The sequence below is a fragment of the Fusarium vanettenii genome (genome assembly GCF_000151355.1).
Source record: "Fusarium vanettenii 77-13-4 chromosome 2 genomic scaffold NECHAsca_18_chr2_1_0, whole genome shotgun sequence".
NCBI lineage: Eukaryota > Fungi > Ascomycota > Sordariomycetes > Hypocreales > Nectriaceae > Fusarium > Fusarium vanettenii.
This window is the reverse complement of record NW_003315867.1, coordinates 58051-82007: the sequence shown is the minus strand read 5'-3', so window position 1 is coordinate 82007 and position 23957 is coordinate 58051. Positions and strand designations below refer to the sequence as shown.

The 23957-nt window shown below is 53.9% G+C and overlaps 3 protein-coding genes across 3 annotated transcripts; all 3 read right to left on the bottom strand.

The window, feature by feature from the left end:
• Positions 1-4136: 4136 nt before the first annotated feature.
• Positions 4137-5354, bottom strand: NECHADRAFT_34117 (uncharacterized protein; the record flags this gene model as incomplete). Its single annotated transcript, XM_003045658.1, has 2 exons — positions 4137-4967; positions 5085-5354. Coding segments are annotated over 2 exons (1101 nt in total), but the record flags the coding sequence as incomplete, so codon positions are not given.
• Positions 5355-15993: 10639 nt separating this feature from the next.
• NECHADRAFT_66003 (uncharacterized protein) lies at positions 15994-17851 on the bottom strand. Its single transcript, XM_003045657.1, has 2 exons — positions 16751-17851; positions 15994-16699 (listed from the first exon to the last, which is right to left on the bottom strand). The coding sequence occupies exons 1-2, from the start codon at positions 17769-17771 to the stop codon at positions 16284-16286; spliced, it is 1437 nt and encodes a 478-aa protein (XP_003045703.1). The 5' UTR covers positions 17772-17851; the 3' UTR covers positions 15994-16283.
• A 3585-nt stretch (positions 17852-21436) lies between these two features.
• Positions 21437-23636, bottom strand: NECHADRAFT_75829 (uncharacterized protein; the record flags this gene model as incomplete). Its single annotated transcript, XM_003045656.1, has 3 exons — positions 21437-22981; positions 23034-23369; positions 23400-23636. The coding sequence occupies 3 exons, from the start codon at positions 23634-23636 to the stop codon at positions 21437-21439; spliced, it is 2118 nt and encodes a 705-aa protein (XP_003045702.1).
• Positions 23637-23957: the final 321 nt, after the last annotated feature.

Sequence of the window (23957 nt, the reverse complement as noted above, 5' to 3'; positions counted from 1 at the left end):
GGAGCATATGGAGCGTGGTCACTTGATGCTGGCCGAGCTTTCTCGTCGCCAATCTCGCAAATACGGGCAACTTTCCTTGGATGATGCTTTCCAATAAGCTTCCATTTCACAGGGATGAGATCCATCGCACGTAGGGCGAGTTGGCTGATTCAGGCGTGTCGTACGGTCCACAAAGCGACACCCACGTCCAGACACGAGTTGGAAAGGTGCAGCGATATCATCGCTCGGGGATCTCTTGCCTCGTTTCTGGTCAACCAGCTCGTCGTGGGGGGAGATGAAGCAGTAAGTACAGACCACGGGCATAGAGCCCAAGACTGCGACGGAGAACGTGGTCCCAATGAACCTTGAAAGCCGACACACCGCGTGTACCATCAGCGCCCCGTAGCAAGAACTTTGTGACATGCTTGAATGGAACTCTTCTGGAGACGTCGCCATCCTCGGGCTTCGTCAGTTTCCAGCAAACAGCCCGGTCAGCACGCGGCCAGGTTAGGCGCAGGCAACCGGCAACGAAGTAACCAAGCATATGCGAGATCGTCGCAAGGCGCTGCACGTCAAACTGAGCCCCTTTTGTCATTCTTCTTTTGTCCATTTACGGTGACAATCAATCCCCAGTAAAGCATGTCCTTGAAGGCAGCACGCATACGTGTGATGGTAGGCCAAGGTGGCAGACCTGCATCTGACGGGCTGCCCTGACAACACGATCACGATGAGATGGAAGCTGCCCGCCATTGGACAAGGCGCGCAGAGCAATTCAAAATACTATGAGCGACACAAGCAAGCATGGAGAGCAAATGAACAGTGAGAGAAGGGACGTATCCCATGTGATGTGATTGATGATGACCTTGTAGGTGTTCAACTCCAGATAATCCCCAGCACAATGCTCCGCTTCATCTCAAAGTCCCAGACAAACATTTTCCAACCCATGTACATATATCCATAAACCAAATCATTTCCCAGTTCCATATCCTTCACAAATTGTACAAAGACCAAGTTTCTTCTTCCCCGCCCCAAGTCTTGAAGTGCAGCCAGCCCGCGATCGGTTGTGTGTGTGTGTGTGTGTGTGTGTGTGTGTTTGTTCGATCGGTGTTTTCGCAATCGGTTGTGTGTCTTCGGTCGATCGGTAGGTAGGCAGGAGGAGCTGTCACTGTGATTGTTTGTGGGTTCTCGGGCTGGTCAGCAATTGGTATCAAGGTCAGAAAAGGGAAAACTCACTCTCTTGGGGCAGGGAATCAGCTGGTTTGCCATCGCCCACCTGAGACTCCTGAAGCTGCTGGCTGTGTCGACTGAAACCATGACCAAAGAACTGCTTTGAGGAGGTTCCGCGAGGTGAATAGGCCTTACCACGCTATATAGAGGCCGATCGCACACGCAGTTAAGGCCAGCCAAGATAGGGAACGATTTTACTGCCATCCAAGCTTACTGGCCAAAAAGCAGTTCTCTCGCCAAGGCTTCTGTCGACACAATCAGCAGGCAGGCAGGTCAGGTGGACTTACTGTGATGGCAAACAGGTGGGAGTTGTTGTTTCGGATGATGCGACAAAGGCATCGCCCACCAGAGGACGACTGCAGGCTTGTGTCGGTAGAAGCGATCGGGAAGCTGCGAGGAAGGTTCCGCAAGGTGATAGGCCTTACCACGCTATATAGAGGCCAATCGCACACGCAGTTTAGGCCAGCCAAGATAGGGAACGATTTTACTGCCATCCAAGCTTACTGACCCAAGCAGCTTCCCGGGCTTCTATCGACACAATTAGCAAGCAGGTCAACTGGTGGACTCACAATGATGGCAGGCGTGTGGAGGACGTGTGTTGTTGGCTGTTGTTGTTTGGAGGACGCGACAAGTGTCGCGAGGCTAGAGAAGGTCAGCATGGCAAAAAAGAGCAGTCGAGGGGCGATCATACTTGAATGAGAGCCTGCCATCAAGTGAGAGTGTCAAGTGATTGGAGACATGTTGAGCGAAGTGCGATCAAAAGTCGGGTACTGGAAAAGAGGTCAAAAGGTCAGTTCGCGATGAGTCAGACCTGCACAAGTGAGCTTACCGGGTTGTTTGTTTGAAGTGATCATCTCTGCCTCGACAAGAGCGCAGAAGATGAGAGGCGCGTCATGTTGTGGTGGTGGTGGTAGAAGTGGTAGAGGTGGAGGTGGAGGTAGAGGTGGTGGAGGCAGAGAGTCGGAGTTGTTTTGGGAGGAAGGCAGGTGAAGATGCCTTTGTTGATTGAAGAGGAAAGAGATCTTCGAGGAGATGGTTGTTTGTTTGAAGAGAAGAAGAGAAGAAGAAGTTGTTGAAGAGCCAGGATGTTGAGGCTGCTGGATGATGAGGAGGGGAAGAAGAGAGGAAGGAGGGGAAGAGAGGAGGGGTTTAAATAAGTGTGAGTGGGTCCAGGCTGATCTGACAGCTGATCTGCAGGAACCGCTGGTCCCTGCGCGCGCGCGCCCGAATAAAAAAATCGGGCGCAGGGGTGCCGGCATTTTTTTTGGTGGGGCACGCCTATTTTTTGGACGCGTTTTTGGAGGGGACGCGTTTTTTTGGTGCGCGCCCCACCCATTTTTGGAAAATCAGGCGAGCACATTTTTTTTTCCGCGGGCAGATTGCCGACGGGACGCAGGGGACTCCTGGTCGCGTGCCCGCCGTCGCACCCCTCGTGGATCTGGCTGATCTGCCCGGTCTCACCGCCCGCCCGTCGACTGGGTGCCTCTCCCACGTCGCACGTCAAAGGTGAACAGGGCATCACAGATGGCAGTTGGAATTCTGAGCTGGCAAGGACGCATGGTAGATTTAACTAAGTAGCGTGAGGCAGACAGTCCTAGAATTACATTTATTTCTACGTGCATTGCCTTTATGACTTCGCCTTCGATGCCTCGCGGCCCTGCTTGGCCGCTGGCGAAGTGAGACAGCCGACGAGAGGAGACTGCCGCTGCGGCGGCTGGCCGTTTAACGCTCCCGCGCCAAGGTGAGGTGGGGTTGCCCAGCGATTTTCAGCGGCCACGCGTCACGCGCCCAACAGGGTCGCGTCGTCCACGGCTGTGTTTGCCGAGAAGCGGCAACGCGCGCGAGTCACTGGGGCAGCCACGAAATTGGCCAAGCGTTTTGCAGCGCAAATCTGCTGGAGCGCGACAGACTTTGGGGAGAAATGCACGAAGCAAGGCTTGACATAGCTTAGAGAACTGGCCTTTGCGGCTGCTGTACGTAGAAGACCCTGTGGGGGATTGGATTCATAACGTGAACGGGGTTCGGCAGTTGTGAGACATGGAGCCTGGGGGGCGTGCTAGGTTAGCTTCCGCGTCTCCAGGGTCCATCGTGATCCCGGAAGTCTCACGCCTTGTGGAGTGGTAGTGAACCTTGTCTGGGACGATGTAAGACAATTGGACAGCGTGCCACATGGACTGATGTTAAATCTGATACTCTACGTTTTGATATGACCTCTTTTCTCGTGTGTTGAACGGGCAGTCAGATGCGAGACGATCAGGGATCTTGTTTTGCCGGGCTCTTTCTCCCCCAGTGACAGCTTCACGTACTAATCTCAAACGTCCTCCACCCCTTTTGCAGCTCAATTCTGTCAAATTTTATTTTCCCCATTTATCACAACATGGCAAGCATTTCATTCTTCAATTAAGGCCGTAATCTCGCTACAGCTTCCTCAAACTGTCTGGGCATTTCTGGCTCTAGGGTATGGGGCATCGCAGCGTGGCGGACGCTCCAGCACAAGGCACGTGATTGTCACGCTGTCGAGGAAACCAATGAACAGAGACGGACGTACTGCCAGCCAGTGGGAATCAAGCAGTATGGGAAGAAAAGAACTGGGATTGATGGAACATAGGAGCTTTTATCTCCGCCCTTAATTTATTCAGGTATTCCTCGCCCTGCCTCGATGCGCTTGTTGAGCCTCTACTTGATGCTCGTTCAAATACTCAAATCACACCGTGTTCCACCAAAGACCCGAACCCAAAAGATGCCAACGCAGACCGCGCTCAGTTGGAAAGAATATCAATTTGAAAGGCAGAAGAGAACATTAAATATTAAACCAATCTCGACTTCAAAGTATGCCCCCATGGCCCAGAAAATATAAGAAAGCAGGCAAGGGAGTGACAAGCTCGTAAACCCTCCACCTATTACCCCAAGCCTCAACCCCGGAACGAATATTAAATAAGGCTTTGGCACTGTCCACTATTGCAACGACATGTGACGCCTGGAATGAGACAGCTGCAGTCCTGATCAACGGTGCATTGCGGTGCCGGCGTACTTCCTCCGAAACCGCAAATGCCATTGACACAGACACACAAGCCTGGAAGAATGCAAACATCGAGTTGCGCGACACACGACGCAGCTCCCGTGCAACCGACCTGATCAACACATACTCCTTGCTGGCATAGTGCGCCAGCGCTGCACTGGTCGTTCGTAGTGCAAGTCTGAACGTTGGGGTTCGGTGCACAGACCGCGTCGACACAAACACACAGCCCAAGGACGCAAAGAGGATTGACTGAAAGAACGCAGTCATTTGCATCGATACACGGATCACCCCCTCCCGGTGTAGGAGTGCTGCAGACCCCATTGTCGCACGTTTCCCCACTATTGCAATCAGAATCGACGTTGCATGACTGTGGTGGAGGAGGATCAACGCAGGTGCCTGACTCGCAGACCTGACCTCCCGAGCAGTCAGAATCGAGGGTACACTGTCCTCCTGGAGTGGGAACACTGCAAACCCCGTTGACGCAGGTTTCCCCTTGGCCAGTACAATCGGAATCAACAGCGCACGATGGAGGATCGACGCATGTATTTGATTCACAGACCTGACCACCTGAGCAGTCACCATCGACGGTACACTGCCCTCCTGGCGTGGGGACGGTGCAGACTCCATTGACACATGTTTCTCCTTGCCCAGTACAATCAGAATCAACAGCGCATGATGGAGGATCGACGCAGGTATTTGATTCACAGACCTGGCCACCTGAACAGTCACCATCAACGGTACACTGTCCGCCTGGAGTGGTAACGGTGCAGACTCCGCTGACGCAGGTCTCCCCTTGGCCAGTACAATCGGCATCAACGGCGCATTGTGGCCCAGTGGGAACGGTACAGACCCCGTTGACACAGGTTTCCCCTTGCCCTGTACAATCGGAGTCAACAGCGCATGATGCAGGATCGACACATGTATTCGATTCGCAGATCTGGCCGCCTGAGCAATCGGCATTGACGGTGCATTGCGGACCAGTGGAAACAGTGCAAACCCCGTTGACGCAGGTTTCCCCTGGGTTGGTGCAATCGGCATCGGCGGTGCATTGTGGACCAGTGGAAACGGTACAGACTCCGTTGACGCAGGTTTCCCCTGGGTTCGTGCAGTCAGAATCAACCGCGCACGACGGAGGATCGACACATGTATTCGATTCGCAGACCTGACCTCCTGAGCAATCGGCATCAACGCTGCATTGTGGCCCGGTGGGAACAGTGCAAACCCCGCTAACGCAGGTCTCCCCCGGGTTCGTGCAGTCAGAATCAACAGCGCACGATGGAGGAACGGTGCAGACTCCATTGACGCAGGTTTCTCCTTGGCCGGTACAGTCAGAATCGACGTTGCATGACTGTGCTGGTGGATCGACGCATGTCCCCGATTCGCAAATCTGACCTCCTGAGCAATCCGCATCGAGACTGCACTGTGGCCCAGTGGAAACGGTACAGACCCCGTTGACGCAGGTTTCCCCTGGGTTGGTGCAGTCCGAATCGACGTTGCACTGTCCTCCTGGCGTGGGAACACTACAGACCCCTTGATCGCAGACTTCTCCTTGCCCGGTACAATCAGCGTTCGTCGAGCATGACTGCTGGGCTGGAGGGTCAACGCATAGATTCGACTCGCAAATCTGACCTCCCGAACAATCAGCATTTGTAGTGCATGCTTGTTGGACTGGAGGATCGACACAAATGTTCGATTCACAGATTCGTCCTCCCGTGCAGTCGGCGTTTGTCGTGCATGACTGTTGTGCTGGAGGATCAACGCATACATTCGAGTCACATATCTGACCTCCGGAGCATTCAGCATTTGTAGTGCATGACTGTTGCGCAGGCGGGTCAACACATAGATTCGACTCGCAAATCTGTCCTCCAGAGCAATCGGCATTCGTCGTGCATGCTTGCTGTGCTGGAGGGTCGACGCAAATACTCGATTCGCAGATCTGGCCTCCCGTACAGTCGGAATCTGTAGTGCATGATGCGGGCTGAGCCGCCTCTTGACACAAAAGATTAACGCAAACACAGAGTCCCAGAGCACAAGCTGGGTTGACATCCAACAAGCAGTCAGAGTCTGTACTGCATGGAGATTGCGGTGGCGGATCAACGCAGACGTTTGAGTCGCAGATCTGCCCCCCAGTGCAATCCCCATCTGTCGTGCATGCTTGTTGTGCTGGAGGATCAACGCAAATACTCGATTCGCAGATCTGGCCTCCCGTACAGTCGGAATCTGTAGTGCATGATGCGGGCTGAGTCGTCTCTTGACACAAAAGATTGACGCAAATGCACAGTCCCGAAACACAAGCCTGAACATCAGTGTTCAGCAGACAGTCTGCGTTTGTATTGCATGGAAATTGCGATGGCGGATCAGTGCATATGTTTGAGTCGCAAATCTGGCCCCCTGTACAATCGGAATCTGCTATGCAAGATTGTGCTGGCGGATCAACGCATATGTTGGATTCGCAGACCTGGCCACCTGAGCAGTCAGAATCCACCTCGCATGCCGTGGGCTGGGTGGTCGTCTCCTGGCATAAAAGGTTGACGCAAATGCAGAGTCCCGCAGCGCAAGCCTGAACATCAGTGTTCAGTAGACAGTCAGAGTCTGTAGAGCATGGGAACTGTGATGCCGGATCTGTAGGCTCAACCACATCCGAAGTTGCAGTTGTAACCTGAGTGATAAAGCTTGTAGGAATGATGGTATCTTCGGTAATGGTATCGGGCCCGGCATTCCCAAGAGTAGACGTTGTTTCACCAGGTTCGCCGTCTTCAGTGTTGCTGGAGTCTATCGACCGGACGCATACCGCGTCGACACAGCCGCACAAGTTCAATCCCCCAACAACACAAAGCGAGATGTCGACAACACAATCATTGTCCACGGAACAAGGTGTCAGAGAAGCCGTGTCGGTAGGGGATACTGCCGAAGATGTGATGTCAACCGTCGGTTCGGGAGCCTCGGGGTCTGGTTGGCATAGTGCATCCAGACAGATACAGATCGAAAGTGCGCAAAGCCCTCCAGTTACCCCAAAGCAATCAGCATCCACGCTGCAGGCGACGGGGTCGTTTGTCTCCACAGGCAGGTCGCTTGTTGCAGATGCCTCGCTGTCATCCGATGCAGTTCCACTTGCAACGTTGTTCGTAGATTGGCCTTGAGACTGACTCGCTCCAGTCTGGTCAGCAGTAGTTTCAGGGACAGAAGTCAAGCTTGCGACTTGCTGACAAGTTGACTGAATGCACACACAGCGCCCAGGCGGGCATGAGCTGGAGGCCAAGCAATCGGAGTCCGTCACGCAACGGATCTCCACGGTGCCGTCATCTGTGGTAGTAGGACTAGGCTCTGTATCGGTTGCGGTGCCATCGGGGTTGTCGGTGTTTGCTTGAGAGTTGCCCGTGCCAGTTCCGGTTTGTCCAGCTGAAGCCGCTGTTGAGCCAGCATTGGTTGCGCTCGTACCCGCAGGTCTGGTACCACCTTGTGTCGTCGCCGTTGAAGGACTCGTTCCGGAGGGGTTGCCGTTTGATGGATTTTCTGAAGGATTGCCAGCTGTTGACTGGCCAGGTCCTACTGAGCCAGAGTCTTCAGTTGAAGACGCTGCCACAGGTCCCACGAGGACGCAGAAGCTATCCAAGCAAAGCTCATCTTCCAAGCATTCAATATCCTCGGAACACCCTTGTGGTCGGATATTAGAGCAAACACCGTTCTCACAAGTCCCTGCGAATCCTTCTACCGAGCAATCTTCGTCCCTCATACATCTGACTCCGATGACGCATGTTGAATCGCGGCAGATCTCCTCCTCCAAGCAATCAGAGTTGATGGAGCAGGGGGTACCGCTACCAGGAACGCAACGCCCTTGGAGGCACGTGTCTTCGGAGCTTTGACAGTCTGTATCGGCCTCACAGTCCTCGAATCCTTCGACGTTGCCTCTCACCCCAGATGTCGTGGCCGTCTGAGAGTTTCTTGGGCGAGATGTCGTGGCTGCGGCCGCCGGGTTGGTAGTCCGAGATGGATTGTTTTGTTGCGATGTTGCTTGGGTGCGTGTAGCGGACGCCAAGACTGAGTCTCTGGTCAATGAACCCTGGCCGGTTGCTGCTCCAGTCGTTCCGAGTCCATTGCCATTCGAAGGACCTGTAGGTGGGTCTTCTGGGAAGCAGAGGTTACTGCGGCAAGTCTCATCTGTTGCGCAATCGGAATCATCGATACATGGCGTCAAGAGGGGACTTTCGCAACGGTTGTTCCTGCAAACGCCTCCAAAGCAGTCCGAATCGGTAGTGCAAGCGATGACTGGTGGTGTTGAGGTTGGAGAGGAGGCTGTCCCTTGGCCGCTTGCCGACAAGTTGTTGGTCTGGCCCGGAGATTGGGAAGTCCTTGAAGCTCCAGAAGGGTTTCCGTTTCCAGAGTCTGTATTACTGCCCGAGTTGGCAGTAGTTGGGCCATTGGAACCATTGTCCCCGTCGTCATCGTCATCGTCGTCAGTTCCAGGGCCCAACGACCTCACGCAAACTTGATCCTGGCATATCTCTCCGTTTCCGCAGACAGACGACCCGCAGAGAGCGCTTTCTGGGAGGCAGCCCTGATTGTCGACACATACCTGGCCGGTCTCGCATGACGTTCCGGCACAGTTGGTAGGGTCTGTCAAACGGCGACAGCTTCCATCATAGCAGATTTCATCTGTGCCGCACGTGACTCCCTCGCATCTGTCGAAACCCTGCACCTGAGCAGGGCGGCAGTTGCCATCAACGCAACTTTGAGACAAGCATTCGGAATCGTCAGAGCAGGGAAGATTCGCTCCTCCCCCGTTGCTTGGTCCATTCCCTGAGCCGTTGCCGCCGGTGTTTCCATTTCCAGACCCAGAGCCGCCAGGGTCCGATCCGCCTCCAGAGCTTCCGTTGGAGCCGCCTGAGCCTCCGCCTGAGCCTCCGCTGGAACCACCATTGGAACCGCCATTCGAGCCTCCGCCCGAGCCTCCGTTGGAACCGCCATTCGAGCCACTCCCCGGGCTGCCATTCGAACCACCGCTTGAGCCGCTGCTTCCAGGCTCGGATCCAGTTCCTGGTGATGATGCGCCTCCGAATCCATTGCCTGATGAACCGTCGCCTGGGGATGAATCGCCTCCAGAGTCTTCACCCGAAGAGCCGCCGCCCTGAACACTCCCGCTCTGACCCGGACCGTCATCTCCTGATCCATTTCCGGAGCCATTCCCAGAAGAGCCATTTCCAGCAGAGCCCCCATCAGACGAGCCATCATCAGAAGAACCGTCACCGGAAGAGCCATCGCCAGAACCGGCACCCGGAACTCCTCCACTCTGGTCCGGAGCAACGCCATCTCCCGAATCAGACCCAGACCCAGAGCCTGAACCAGAGCCTGAACCAGATCCAGAAGAGCCGTCTCCCCCGTCGTCAGAGCCTCCGCTCCCGCCAGAGTTGTTTCCTGAACCACTCCCTCCAGGAGAGGCACCCCCCGGTCCTCCATTGTTGGTAGACTGGCCGTTGCCGTCCCCAGACCCAGTTCCTTGAGAGCCAGATCCGTTCGAGCCGGACCCTCCCTGGTCAGATTGGTTTCCATTGTCGGAGGCTCCGTCAGGCAAGCCATTGCCATCATTGCCATCATTGCCGTCATTGCCGCCACTGCCGCCAGAGGAGTTACCCCCATCAGCATTTCCGTCTCCGCCTGAGGAGTTGTTGGCTCCATCAGAGCCGCTGCCACCTGAGCCAGACCCTCCTGGGCCGTCATCTCCAGATGAGCCAGATTGGCTTCCAGAATTGTCGCCCGAGCCATTCGAGCCTGCGCCTTGGGATCCTGGGCCAGATTGCCCTCCCGAGGCATCACCTGAAGCACCACCACCTGAGCCTGATTGGCCTCCCTGGTCACTCTGACCCCCAGCAGCATCTCCGTTCTCGCCTTGGCCGCCGTTGCTGGAATCGCCTTGACCATCCCCAGGTTGTCCAGATCCGGATCCATCATTGCCTGTTCCCTGGGCTGAGTAGCTGCCGTCTTGACCGCCAGATTGGCTCCCATCAGAGCCATCGCTGTCTCCTGCGCCTTGGCCAGAGCCGGACGAGCCACTGTCACTGGACTGACCACCAGATTGTTGATTGTCCGAGCCGTCATCATCGTTGCCCTGACCAGATGATCCGCTACCATCTCCTTGACCCCCGTCCTGGCCTTGGCCTGATGAGCCGCTCCCGTTTTGCTCACCCGCACCGCCTTGCCCAGGAAGGCGACCACCAGGACCTCCAAGGCTAGCAGCACCACCGCTGCCACAACCAATTGCCGGAACATCCCATGGGTGTGTCAAGTTACCGATACAACGTCCAGATACGCACACTTGACTGCTATTGCATGGCTTTCCGTCGCTGCCGCACTGTGAGAGGTCGACGGAGATGTGAATAGGCAGACACTTGTTCTTCCAGCAAAAGTTGCCAGGCTGACAACGCTTTTTGGAAGATCCGCAGGTCTTGTTCTGGGCCGCTTCAGAGGTAAAGTTCAAAGACTTGCAGCTTCCCGAGACGCAGAGCTGTCCCGAAGTACAGTTCTTCTTGCCAAGTCCCTCACCACAGTTGAAGGGGTCAGTTCCGATGAACACTTGGCGGCACCAACCCTGTTGGCATGACGAGCCAAGCGGGCACTGGATACTCTGGTTGCAAGCTTGCACATTTGTTCCTAGAACGAACGGTTGGCAGCTGCCGTCGAGGCACCAGTTTCCAGGGTCGCAGGTCTTGTTCAGGGGTCCGCATGAAGACGGGTCGGATCCAATATCAATCTTCTGACATTTGCCATTGACACAGAGCGATCCCGGGGGGCAAGGCTTTTGCCCGTTTCCGCAGTGACGGGAATCAGTGAGGATCTGGATCGGATCGCATTTGCCTTTGTTGCACCACTGGCCGGGCAGACAAAGCTGGGAGCTGGTGGAACTGCTGCAGTTCTTGTGGTCCACGTCGTTCGATCCAAGATCGAGAGGATAACATTGCCCGGCAACACAAATCTCTCCGGGCTCACATGGATTGTCGGACCTTCCACACTCCTTTGGATCGAGCCCGATGGTCACATTGGTGCAGCTTCCCCAGGTGCAGACATCAGGGAGGGGACATCCACCGCCATAGAGTCCCTGTCGGGAGAAGAGAGTGTCAGGATGGTTTTGGCGCGGGATGGTAGATGCAGAGGCTGAAATAGCCAACGCTGCTATCGTCAGCAAGGCTGACCAGCTCATGTGCTGAGCCATGGTGAGTTGTCGATTGAGAGGTGAGTTGTTGGCATTGATCGACCTTGGTGAATGATGATTTGAAAGTCTAGGCGCGGTCAGTCCAGCTCTATATATCTCTGAAACCGGGGCTTGACGTCTGAAGTCGATGTGTGCACGTTCAGCTTTCCTGTTTTCCAGGGAGTCCCATCCAGGCTGGTGGATGTGTCGCCATTCCATCCATCTACCTATTACTCCAGGGACAGCCTCCAAATCCCGGTTACGAGGGAATCAAGCCAAGAAGTCTAATTAGAGTGGACTCCAAGCTGATTTGTGACCCGTCATGAGGGATGCTATCAGCGTCACCAGCTCTGTTGGTCGTGTATGTCTGAGTTGTTGGTTATCCTGCCAGGCTGAAATGAGGCTGACTTGCCCCAGACAGAACAAGGTTTCTCAAACACCGCATCAGACTGCGAGCCTCCTGAGCAAGAGACATGCCCGGCACCGAAGGCTAGCTTCCGGGTCCATCGTGCTTCCGAGCCAGGCGCAAACTTTGAGGCCCTCCTATCCACAACCGTCGACCCTTCATCTATTCTTTAGTGCCCGGTGAGGAGCTTGAGCTGAATGCTTGGTCGAGTGGAGAGCTGTAGGGGAATGCACAAGTGCGAAGATCCGGGAACAACCGTGATCCACAGAGAAGGCCGCTGCTACAAGGACTACCGTGGATCGACCTAGAACGGGACTGTCTTGGGGACCGGGAACAAGAAACCCCCTGCGACTAGCGAACGCCTCATTCCCCAGCCTTGGCATCATCGTTTAGGCGAGCTGCCGTTTTCGACGGGAAACGGTACACTACACTCGGGTGTGGTGTTATGGTTGCGTCCGGTAGAGGACGCTTCCGCTGTTGACATGACGGTGATGTAATACAGTCGCAGAGAGGTTTGCCAAGAGCTGAAATCTGAACCCAGCAACACTGCCCAGTATTGATCTTAGTTCCCTCCTGTCCGGCTGCAATTTCGAGAGGCGATGATCGACAAGGACATACAGCCATGTTTGGCTTGCCAAGCAAAGGAGCGGTTACCCGGCCGGCAAGCTCACCGAGTATCGGTTTGGATTTTCTGTCTGATATACGCTGACCGAGTTTACCTGGCAGTGGCAGGCATCAAAGGAATAATCCCGTGTTTGCTCATGACGGTCCTGTCATGGCGAAGAGGACAGGCTGCAATGTTCCTTTGCCACGGTCAACAAACTTGTCAGATTTCACATCGATCGAGCGAAATTGTTTGAGATCAGGGTCTCAACATTCTGTTGACCGTTAACCCTTGCGTTGTGGCATAGCAGACCGCCCTTTCATCAGCCTTGTGTTGACCCTCTCGCCGCACAACATCCAGGCCAACTCTTCATCTGTGAGTGCATCACCAATGTGTGGAACACTGACAACTACCCTATTCTTCAAACATCCTGTGATGTCATTTGCGTCTTGATGCTTTCACCGATTCCTCCTGCTGTGGCTTCACTCCTGGCCGTCCTCGTCCAAGCTGGGCTTTGTGGCTTCTCTATCTTGAGAGCAAGATTCCGAGACATGATCACGTGGACCTCTGCCGTCTCGTCTCTTGAGCTTAAACCGTCGCAAGAGGACGCCCAAAGCAAGCGTTTACGGGAATAAACGTGGACGATCCGTGCCTTTGCGAAAACGCCCCAAGCCACGCGCAATCTTGAGTGACATTCCCGCACCGCAACGGCTATTGGCAAGGTTTAGCGGCTTCCCCCACACTTGTTTTGTCTCTCTTTACAATGAGGATCAGGCACAATGGCATGGAATCCAAGAGATTTGAGGCCTGTGACAGGTCATTTCTCACTTTGAGACACCGGGCGGATGTCGATGCCGGAAGACACTACGATAGGGCGCTGCAAGGGGCAGAGAGGGCAACCAGACCTTTACCACGTGCGTACGCCATTGACCCGTCGATCTTTTTCCTGGTTCGTCTGGATCTTGGCTCAAGAGATCCTCACCCAGAATGTGATATCTCGTCACTCGGATTGGGTAAATAGCAACACTCGTCACATAGACAACGGAAGCGTTGTTCACGCGAGTATTAACAGATGTGAATAAAGAAGGGGATGTTGGTGTAACCTTGGGTGAGTATTCTTACGTCATAGATTATTGTTTCGAAATAATTCGGTTGTCTTGCTCACTTCTCATTACTTGTTCACGATGCAGCCATGAGTCTCTGTCTATGGGGCATTTTGACATTTTCTAGCACTGCACACTCGCCAATTGAATAGAAAAGACTGATATTAAACTAACATTATCAATGGGAAATTTCAATTACTAAGTTCGCAAAGTAGAAGTGTTTTCAACTTGGAAAAGTTGGAAGAACAGCGAGCCTGAACATGGAGGCGACGTCTCTCAAACAACGATGGCTCAAAAAGCCCCCATGACTGAATGAAATGATCTGAGCGGTGTTCAATTTCAACTTGGTTCATCAACTTGTTCCCACACCTCTTGCATTCTATTCAACTTGAGCAGCCAAGAGTGCACACCACCTCCAGGTTAGACCTTGGACGGTTTCCTCCGTCTTTCATTACGTTCATACACCACACTGGATCTCTTCAGCTCGAAAAGCCGCTTTTCCTCTACCTCGCTACACCAAAGCGTTGACCTGATGCCAGCTCTTGGACTGGAATTCAATGACGCACCGAGGAAGAGGGCCAACAGTTATGCCTGTTACCCAACGTCCAAGCCCAGCAACTCTAAATGTTCAGTAGCACCAGTCTAATCCTGGAGCTAACAGTCCTACCAGCAAGTTCTCTGACTCCTCACATTTATTTTCAAAACGTTCTAATAGCCAAAAACGTCATTTACGATCCTGGGTCGTCTTCCGTTGAAATCAATCCTAAGCCAAGATCAGTAACTTGCACTATTCCGGATAACTCTCTAATTCCAAAGAGACGTTCCAAGGTATATTTCAGCCTCAGCTCTTTGAAACGGTGTCCAAGTTTAGATGACGAGGCGTTGGGAGACTGGCTGTCCAAAACACAAGACCATGATCTGATGTCTAGCTTTGTCAACCCATACCTGTCAAAGCAGGCTGTGCCAGTTACGGCTGTGTTATTTCCGTTATGTCGCTCAAAAGTCCACCCCCCACCGCTTCTTCGAGTCATTGACCAAGTAGGTTGTACCAGCTTTGGGCGCGATGATTCTTTCAGGGGGGGTATTAGGACGGTCTTTCTCAAAGAGTGGAATGAAAATAGAGTCCATGATGGCATCGCCAAGTTTTGGCTGCAAAGTTCTCGACGCCCGTGTCGGCCATCCCGAGTGGATGTTCTTTTTAAGAAACCTGGTCTTATATCTCCTACAAGACGGTATTGTCGCTTATAACGTTGTGTAACCCAAAATTCAAGGGGTAGCAAAGACAGGATCTCGGTTACAAGCCCTCCGAGCGGCCATCCTTTTTCAGCAGTGATTTCATTTATTTGTCTCTCTATCTGCCCATGTAATGTTACTGAGCCTCCAAGAAGATTCCAGGCAATTTGGAAAACAACGGTGATGCTTGAAGCCAGTCTTTGATTAGAAAGTACGTGATTGGCTAGAGATGTTGGAACCGAGTAGGTGTGACCAAGCACGTGACCACCCGTGGCTTGACCATTGCCAGTTTGCCACTTACCTTGGCAAATCCTTGGCAAATCTTACTCGGTGCGGAGTAAACCCTCCAGTGATACATTTTCAAGACCGGAAGTCGGGATTCCTACGCCCGTGAACCCGTTCTTGCTCAGCATGATCTACATCAGGTTGCTCAAAAAAGAATGTTGTGTGGCTTGGCTGGTTGGTTTTGTACCTTGCAGACTGTTGGTTGTCAAGATGTCATCTTTGTGTAACGGTTGAATTCACCGCTTTTGCTGTTTGGTCAGGCAAACAGATCATCTTGTGTCCAGCTTTCGAGATGTAAGCGTCATTGCCGTTCAGGGTTATCTGGTAAAGGAACGTAGTCAGCCGACAACCGAGACGGCCCTCGTAACATGGATACATCAATACAGCCTCAGAACTCGGGCAGGGCATCTGTTGCAACTTGGACTGCCATCGCCGGGAATATGAAACTGGTTGAAGGACCTCCTTGCGCTGTCTTCAAGTCTGCAGGGTCTAGACCGCAGTCCAGACACGGGTAGATGAAAGGTGATTCATGAGGTCCTCCTTGCCGGCTGCAACACGGCAGTAAGGAGCTCCTATCACGGCCAACAGCCGCGACATTGAACGCCTCTTTTCCAAGCCCCGAACCGCCATTAATCTCCCCATGAAGGCCATGGAACGTCCATTTAATGATCCCTGAGCTTGATATGTAGCATCTCGCGAGTTGTTATCCCGATGTGTCCTCCTCCACCATTACCTCGGCAGCAACGTCCAAACCACCCAACGGCAGTTCTCAAACCCCACAGAAACCACCAAATCACAATCTCGACAGCTTCAAGATAAAGACCTTCGGCGGTCGGACTCCAAATATGACCCGTGAGCACGTGTGGCTTTCCCCGCATCAGATCACTTGATAGTCCGGGGCATCCGTCATTTCAGCGTCAACAAACCTCGAGAAACATCACAAGACAGTCCTTGATCCAAGAAATTGAGTGGCTTCATTAGGTTTCATATCCTTGCTGCTCTCCATCATCTAGTTCATCACTCTTTGAGTCTTTGTTCCTTCGATTATTTTACCTCCTCTTCCATCCTCCACCATGTCCATGGGCCATATCAATTTAACCGACTGGCAAGACCTGTTTCATGTACGGTCTTGCTCCGACCCAAACAACCGAATCCGACGACTCCCATGACCAAACTTGGAACAATCAACGCTGAAAACATCTGTGGGTGTGCAGACACCCTGCGAGCGGACCGATATAGCACCCTTAGGCGGCGGGAGGGTCGATGATGGCAGGCTTAGTGCCCAGGTTGTTGCGGTTGCGGAAGAAGAGAATGTTCTTGCCAGCACCCTCAGCCTCAGCACTGGGCTCAACCCACTGGCACATACGGGCGCTGTTGTACATGGCACGGATGAAACCACGAGGACCGTCCTTGACGTCAGCGCGGTAGTGCTTGCCCATGACAGGCTTGATAGCCTCGGTGGCCTCATCAGCGTTGTAGAAGGGGATGCTGCTGACGTAGTGGTGGAGGACGTGGGTCTCGATGATGCCGTGGAGCAGGTGTCGGCCGATGAAGCCCATCTCACGATCGATGGTGGCAGCGGCGCCGCGGACAAAGTTCCACTCCTCGTTGTGGTAGTGAGGGAGGGTAGGGTCGGTGTGCTGAAGGAAAGTGATGGCAACTAGACAGGTCAGTATTGATTAACAAGTGAAAGAAGACGAGAGGAGCTTACCCAGCCAGTGGTTGACCCAGAGGTAGGGAACAAAGTACCAGATGGCCATGTTGTAGAAGCCAAACTTCTGCACGAGGAAGTACAGACCGGTAGCGACCAGACCAATACCGATATCGCTCAGGACGATGAGCTTAGCATCACGGTTCTCGTACAGAGGGCTGCGGGGATCGAAGTGGTTGACACCACCGCCGAGGCCGTTCTTCTTGCCCTTGCCGCGACCCTCGCGCTGGCGCTCGTGGAAGTTGTGGCCAGTGACGTTGGTCAGGAGGTAATTGGGCCAGCCAACGAGCTGCTGCATGACCAGCATGAGCAGGGTGAAGGCGGGGGTCTCCTCGGTGAGGTGAGCGAGCTCGTGAGCCATCTTGCCGAGACGAGTAGCCTGCTGCTCCCTGGTTCGGGGAACAAAGACCATGTCACGCTCCATGTTGCCGGTGGCCTTGTGGTGCTTTCGGTGCGAGATCTGCCAGCTGAAGTAGGGGACGAGCAGGGACGAGTGGAGGACCCAGCCGGTGATGTCGTTGACGAGGCGAGAGTCGGAGAAGGCGCCGTGGCCGCACTCGTGGGCAATGACCCAGAGACCAGTTCCAAAGAGACCCTGGAGGACGGTGTAGACGGCCCAGAGACCAGCACGGGCGGGAGTGGAGGGGATGTACTCGGGGGTCACAAAGTTGTGCCAGATGGTGAAAGTGGTGGTGAGGAGGACAATGTCGCGGAGGATGTAGCCGTAGCCCCTGATGGCGGAGCGCTTGAAGCAGTGCTTGGGGATGGCATCGTGGATGTCCTTGATGGTAAAGTCGGGCACCTCGAACTCGTTGCCGTATGTGTCGATCAGGCGGCCATAGCTGGACTTGGGCTTCGCAATGTCCACCTCAGACAGGGAGGAGAGCGAAGTAGAGGAAGCCGAGGGACGAGGAGAGTCCGAGGGAGAGACGGCAGCTGACGTTTCGGAGTCGGTAGCCGTGGTAGAGGTGACGGTGCGTCGAAGGGCAGGGTTCTGCCTGGGCACAGCCGTAGAAGCCATTGTTGCGGGGGGGAAGGGAGGACGACCGACAAAGAGAGAAGAGTCAATTGGTCGGATTGGCCAAAGGACAAGAGTCGAAGAGAGAAAGAGGGGAGGTGAAGAAGAAGGAAGAGGCTGACGGGAGTGTGTTATAATAAGGGGGGGGTTGAAGTTTTATGGATGCAATGCGATTCCGCTTGCTCGGCAGGAACGTTTTGTTGGGGGAAGTGCCGTGGAGCCCACTCAAAGCCTGGCAGCCACGGGAGAACGGACAGGCAAGCAGTGAAGCAGACCAGGCACAAGAGCAGAAGCTGCAACAAGTGGGACGATCACTCAATTACCGCGGCCAAGTGAGACAGGGAATGAGAAAGCTTACAGGTAATGATCCCTTGGGGCAAAAACCGAGAGCGAAGAGGTAAGAAGAGGGCTTGGAATTGACAGAGATTCATGACAAGCTCCCTTTTTATTCCTGACAGACAATTCGACGCCTTCAGCTGCAGCACAGGTTTGTCTATTGACCTACGTGCCACTGATGTTCTAGCTATGCACAATCTTTGGTCGATCTTGAAAAAGAGGCGGCCGCTTCAAGGGAAAAAAAGATAGCTGAGCCAAGGTACCTACATACACCCACGCCCAACTCGAGTCGCGACCTCCAAAGGCCAGCAGGAAAAAAAATTATACCCCAGGAAAATACGCTAGAAAACGGGTCGTGCTTCTAACCCCCCTTGACGGTGGCAATGGCCTCCCTCTTGAGTGAGCGACTGGACGGGGTGGCCGGGGTTGAGGTGGGCGGGCACCTCAATGTCTCACAACAGGGGAGCCGTGGGAGCTTTCACAAGCTTGACTTGTCCACGGAGGGGAAGGGGGCTGGCTGAAACTACCTATCGCCAAGATTCTGCACTTTGTACACTGACAGACAACTCCAGGTTCGCTCTACCATGGTCATCAGATTAATTTGATTTCCAATTGGTATCACTTGGATGCTCTCATCATCTTTTTTTACTCAGTCAACAGTTTACCGTTTCACGGCCGACGTTGCATCGTCAACAATGCCGAAGCCCGGGCCCGATCCCCGCCCCAACTCCGGCGGCGGGATTTCAACACCCGCAGTGGCACCATGCTCCAAGACATGGAAGACAAGACAACCACACGAGAAGGAGAAAAAAAACCGCTGCGCCTACACACATGCACGCACAGTGAGAATGACCTGCACGCTTCAATTGATGCGGCGTCCCCCCCTTCTGAGCTCGGATGCTCACCGCCTGGTGGATCAACTTCTTTTTTTGCCTCTGTGCCCGCGGGACAAGACCGACGGGATGGCGGCGGCGTATCAGATTGGCTCCCCCCTTTGACGGGCAACCAAGCCGTTGCGGAAAATACTCTGCCTGGGAATAGGCTTCTCAAATTAAGCAACCGTCTCAAGGTTAGGCCTCCCGCTGCAAGTGCACCCGTCTTTTATGTCGAGCATGGTCAGTGGACACCTATTTTTTGGGCCTTCCAGCCACCACCCCCGAGCCTTTTGCCTCCATACCCGTGGCCGGACCAGGCTCCGGCGCGTGTCTTGGGGTCGGAGGTTCCAGTTGGGGGAAGCTTGGGGCACTGCGGGCCAGGTGGCTCCCGGGTCCTGCTTAGGGCTGGAGATCATCGACATGTGAATCGAAGTCAACGAGGACAGACGGGGGGAACCGGGAGCCCGCCCTCGTCAACCACCGTGAGAGGGGCAAAGGAGGGGCGTGCTTAGCGGCCCAAGCCCGATGAGCTTCTCTTCTTTTTTTTGTTGACGATGTGAATTGGATACGAGTCGATTGGTTCATGAGGCCAGGCATGTTTGATACTGGGGGGAGGTGAGAGACATGGGACGGAGGTGTTGATGAATCTGGTGAAGGCCAAAGCTAATCAACCCCAGCTCGCAGTGGAGCAACGTCGACGGCCGTGGAGAGATGCCCGCCCTCCGCCTCGAGATAACTTGGATAAGAGATGGGAGGGTTGATGGCTGAGTGAGTGAGCAGCCAGTCTGGCGTTCGTCCACATGTAAAATGCCCATTGATGACGACGAACCGAGGTGAAAATGCCAAAGTGTGCTAAGATAACCTTACTTGGACTGAACCGATGTACATGTACATCCTCAACTTGACCGGTTCTGCCCAACGCTGTTGCACAACTTGGTCACGCATGCCAGGGCATTGTCTGTGAGGAAACCTGGGGAATGGATGATGAGATGGGAGGCGTAAGGAGGGGGGAAACATCATGCCACCGTCCATTTGACGAGCCGAGGAAGCGCATCTGCCTTGTTCTGGTCACAATTGATCACTTTTTTTTACCGCTGTTCAAGGGGCTTTGTTCAGCTCGGCGGTTACAAGACAGCAGCAGCAGCTTTATGTCAGTGGGGACAAGAACGGACAAACCGAATACGCACGTCCCCATGTCTTTCAGGAGCTTTCTGTTATCAGGGCCACAAGAATGGAATTATTCTTGTGAGCATCATCAAGACGAAGCTTCGATATTTTTTTTTTCTGTTGGGAATTTTGTTGAGCTGAGGCGGGACCCCTGGTCTTGGCAAATCCACGGCCCAAGGGTTCAGTTTCTGGGTTCAAGATGGAGCGGAGCTGGTGGGGAAGCGAGCGAGCGGCGCGCGATACGACTCGTTCCCTTTGCCCCTCCCCTCCAATGTACGGGCGTGGCGCAAAAGGGACAAGGGGAATCGAATGGAACACACACCGTCAAGGCGTCCCTTTTTTGACGTGCTTGACAGCCAGGAGTGCAAGCGCTTGCCAAGATATAGCCATTTTTGACTGTTTTTTCCTTTTCAGCAAGGTTACTGAGGAATTCGGCCGAGGACTTCATTCACGAGGCCAGCCATTGGCTTAAATGCTCTTCCATCAAAGGTCGCAGGCTTCTTTCAAGCTCGTCACAGGCCTCCAAAAGAGCTTTTCTCCCCCTTGCTCTAGGGTCCAAGCGCCCCACGTGTCTTGCCCGCTTGGCAATCTTTCCTGGGCGGCACTTCTTTCGCGGCTCTTGGGTTTAAACCCCGCCATCGTCAGCATCCATCATAATGGATCGTTGGAGTCGACTCCTTGCTAATCGCGAGTAGAGCCGCTTCCCGAGTCAGGTCATGGTGGTTCGATATCGGGAAAATTCGAGTGCCGCAGTATGCCATTGTTCTGGGAGGGTAGCTGTTAGGGTATCAATAGAATAACACCAGTGTAATGGGAGGCATTGGCTGTACTGGGCAGCAATGAAGATATTGCAAGAATGATAACATAAGAACGATTAGAGGATAGCCTCTTTTTTACAATGTTTCTTTCATTATTCAAGTATTTTGGATGAATTATTGTATCGCGAAGTCATAGCACTCAAAGGGAGTTGGAGCCTCATTTACCCATTCAGTGTTTCACTCGAGTATCTCTTGAACCCCGTAGGTGGTTCGATATCAGACTCTAATCCGTACAATTTCCTACATTCGCCTCGATCCTTGCCATCTAGCTACCTACGCAGCTTCATCTCTACAACAATTGTTGAGACGGTTGTTGAGATGTACATACATGGGTTCCAAACGCCGATTCTCTCCTTTATCCATCAATCTTCCATTCCTCCCTTCCATTCCTCCCGAGTCATCCATGTTGGAAGCATCGAGCTAACCGCCCATCACGAAGAATTCACACGTGACACTTCCCAAACGACATCTTCTACTGTTCCTTTCCCTTCCCCTTGCCCTTGCCCCGCTCTCGGCGGGTTTCCTTGAGAGCCTTGTACAACATGTCCATCTTCGAGTCAGGAGCCATGGTGTTGAACTCCGCGGTCTGCTCGCGAAACCGGTCCGGCGATTCTTCACGATGAGCGCCCTGGCCTCTTTGCTGTGGTTGAGGCGTCTCGAACGGATTATCCGGGGTGTCCCGTGCCCGAGCTGTCGAAGAGCTTCGCGCCATGAGTTGACTCGGGGATGGAAACTCGGACATGCCCTCGTCCACACGCCGACGCTTCGCACCAGACCCAGGGCCATATCCTGGCACGTCTCGGGTTCTGATAGAAAGGTTGCCTGTGCCTGGAGTCGAGTGTCGACTCTGGTCTGGCTCCTTGCTCTTTCTTGAATACCAATCATAGCTAGGGCCAGCCATCGGAGGTGAAGAGACAGGTCGATCGTAGTATCCTGGGGCCCGTCTATAACCCGTAGTCCGGGTTGGAGTCTCAATGGACGGCATAATTCCATCTCGTGTATGCTGGTAATAGCCAGGAGCCTGTCGTCGACCAGTTGTCTGGAGTTCAGGCGAGCGCTGGTTGTTGTTTCCCCGGTCGTTGCTTTCAGCGTCGCGAATATCCTCAGCAATGGCACTGCGCAGTTGAGGCTGAAGCTCCAGCACAAGCGACATGAGGGCCTCTGTCTCACGAACTTGCGCCGCGTCGCTCTGGCTCGTCGCTTGAGAACTGTAAACCAATCGCCTAACAGGATTGTCATAGTCTTCAGGCCTTCTGTTGCTTCCGAGCACACGTCGCGTATATCGGTCGAGTTCGTTCATCCGCCTTTCGAGAGCGCCGGTGATCCAAGTCTGGATCTCTGACTTCATGATCGACATGATATGGCCCTCAGCTAGAGGCCAGAGGTTGCTCTCAAAATACCCTCGGTTGGTTGCGCAAAAGCGTTGTGCAAAGACCCGATTCCATTCATCGGGGAGCCGGTCGAGCTCTGGCTGTCCAAGGGACGGAGCGGGCAAGTTGTTCTCTCTCAGACTCGTCCGGCGGGGCTGGGCCCAGACATCGACATGGTATTTGAGGTCTTTCCAGTCTTTAAACATGCCTTGGGTAGCATGGTTGAGCTCGATGTTCTGGAAAAGAATTTCCCAAAAGGGCTTCTGGTCACAATTCGGCGAAGGAGTCATGTTCAAGTACGTGCCCTTCGATGCCAGGCAGAGTTCCATGACCTCAATCTTGCAAGCCATCGAGAAGTTTCGTCGTGGGGTCTGGCTGCCCGTGGTTTCCGTGGCGGCCGGGTTTGGGACGGACGGATCAGCGACGGCTGGACCAGGGACAGATGGGTTTGGATTCGATGTGTCTAGGCCTGTAGCGGGCTTTTGGTTCGACTGGGGTGCTTGAATAGGAGCAGGACGTTGAAGTGTTTCAGAGTTGGAGGTGGCACCTGTTTGTCGCGCAGGGGCAGTGGTTCTCTGATACCCTCCCTGGAGCTCCTTCAAAGGAGGGACATCACCCCGTCTGCTTTGAGGCCGCGTGAGTCCATACTAGAGCCTGGTCAGTAACGTTACGTGTCAAAACTGGAAACGTCAAACAAACCGGGTTGTTGTGGGCTTGGGGTCCCTTGGGAGGCTCCCTTGTGGTGGACATCGAGCCTGCTTGGGAGGATGCTGTGGCTTGGGACGGGTTGTATGACCAACGTCCCTGCTGGATGCGCATCTCCTTCTCTTTTCGAATGCCCTGGGGGGTTTCCACAGTCATGCCGCTGCCCCGTCTCAGAGACTTGTGACGGAAGTTCCCCCTGGACGTCGTCAGATAGTCGTCGTGGACACCAGTGCCAGCTCGTCTCCAGCCTGCGTTTCGGTCCCGAGGGGCCGGAGGCTGAGAAGTCTGTGGATTGTCAGTGGCCCGGACCGGACTTCCCGTCGGATGATTCTATTCAAGGGAGACGGGCAGTCTACTTACGCTCTTGTCACCGGGACGGCTGGTGGGAGGAGGCATGGCTGCCTTATCGGCGGCGGTCTTGGCCGGGGAGTTGGGAACCGAGTACGCATCAGGACGAGTTGGGGGTGATGATGCTAGACCAGTCGGGGGTGACGATGCTGGATCAGAAGACGGCACAGGAGAGCTGGTAAGGTCGATGGTATCGATATCTTTGAAGCTCTCCTTGGCCTTCTTGTTCTTCTTCTTGGACCTGGACATCTTGAGTATTGGGTATGTGGCCAAGAAACCAAGATGGTGCGGGTGAGGTCAAAAAGATGAGTGAATCCAAAGAGATTTTAGAAGGAAGAAGAAATTTTTCGACTGTTTTGATTGTGCGCGTGCTGCGGATTGTTTGACGACAGTGATCACTGTCGTGTCTCTCTGCAGCTGCCTGGCACTGGCAAACAAAGCCCCATGCACCCACCTCCAGAGCCTCGATGATTTCATATAATTCTTATCAAAAGACTGTCAAATTCGACTAGATATTCATTCTAAAGCAGAGCAAAGTCCCTTTATTTTATTAATCCTCATCATTAGGCA

Bases quoted from the DNA above. Each gene is read 5' to 3' on its own strand.
- NECHADRAFT_66003 (XM_003045657.1), bottom strand. From the start codon at position 17,771: ATGGCTTCTACGGCTGTGCCCAGGCAGAACCCTGCCCTTCGACGCACC. The intron at 16,700-16,750 runs GTAAGCTCCTCT...TGACCTGTCTAG, and splicing joins CTGGGTCAACCACTGGCTGG to TTGCCATCACTTTCCTTCAG.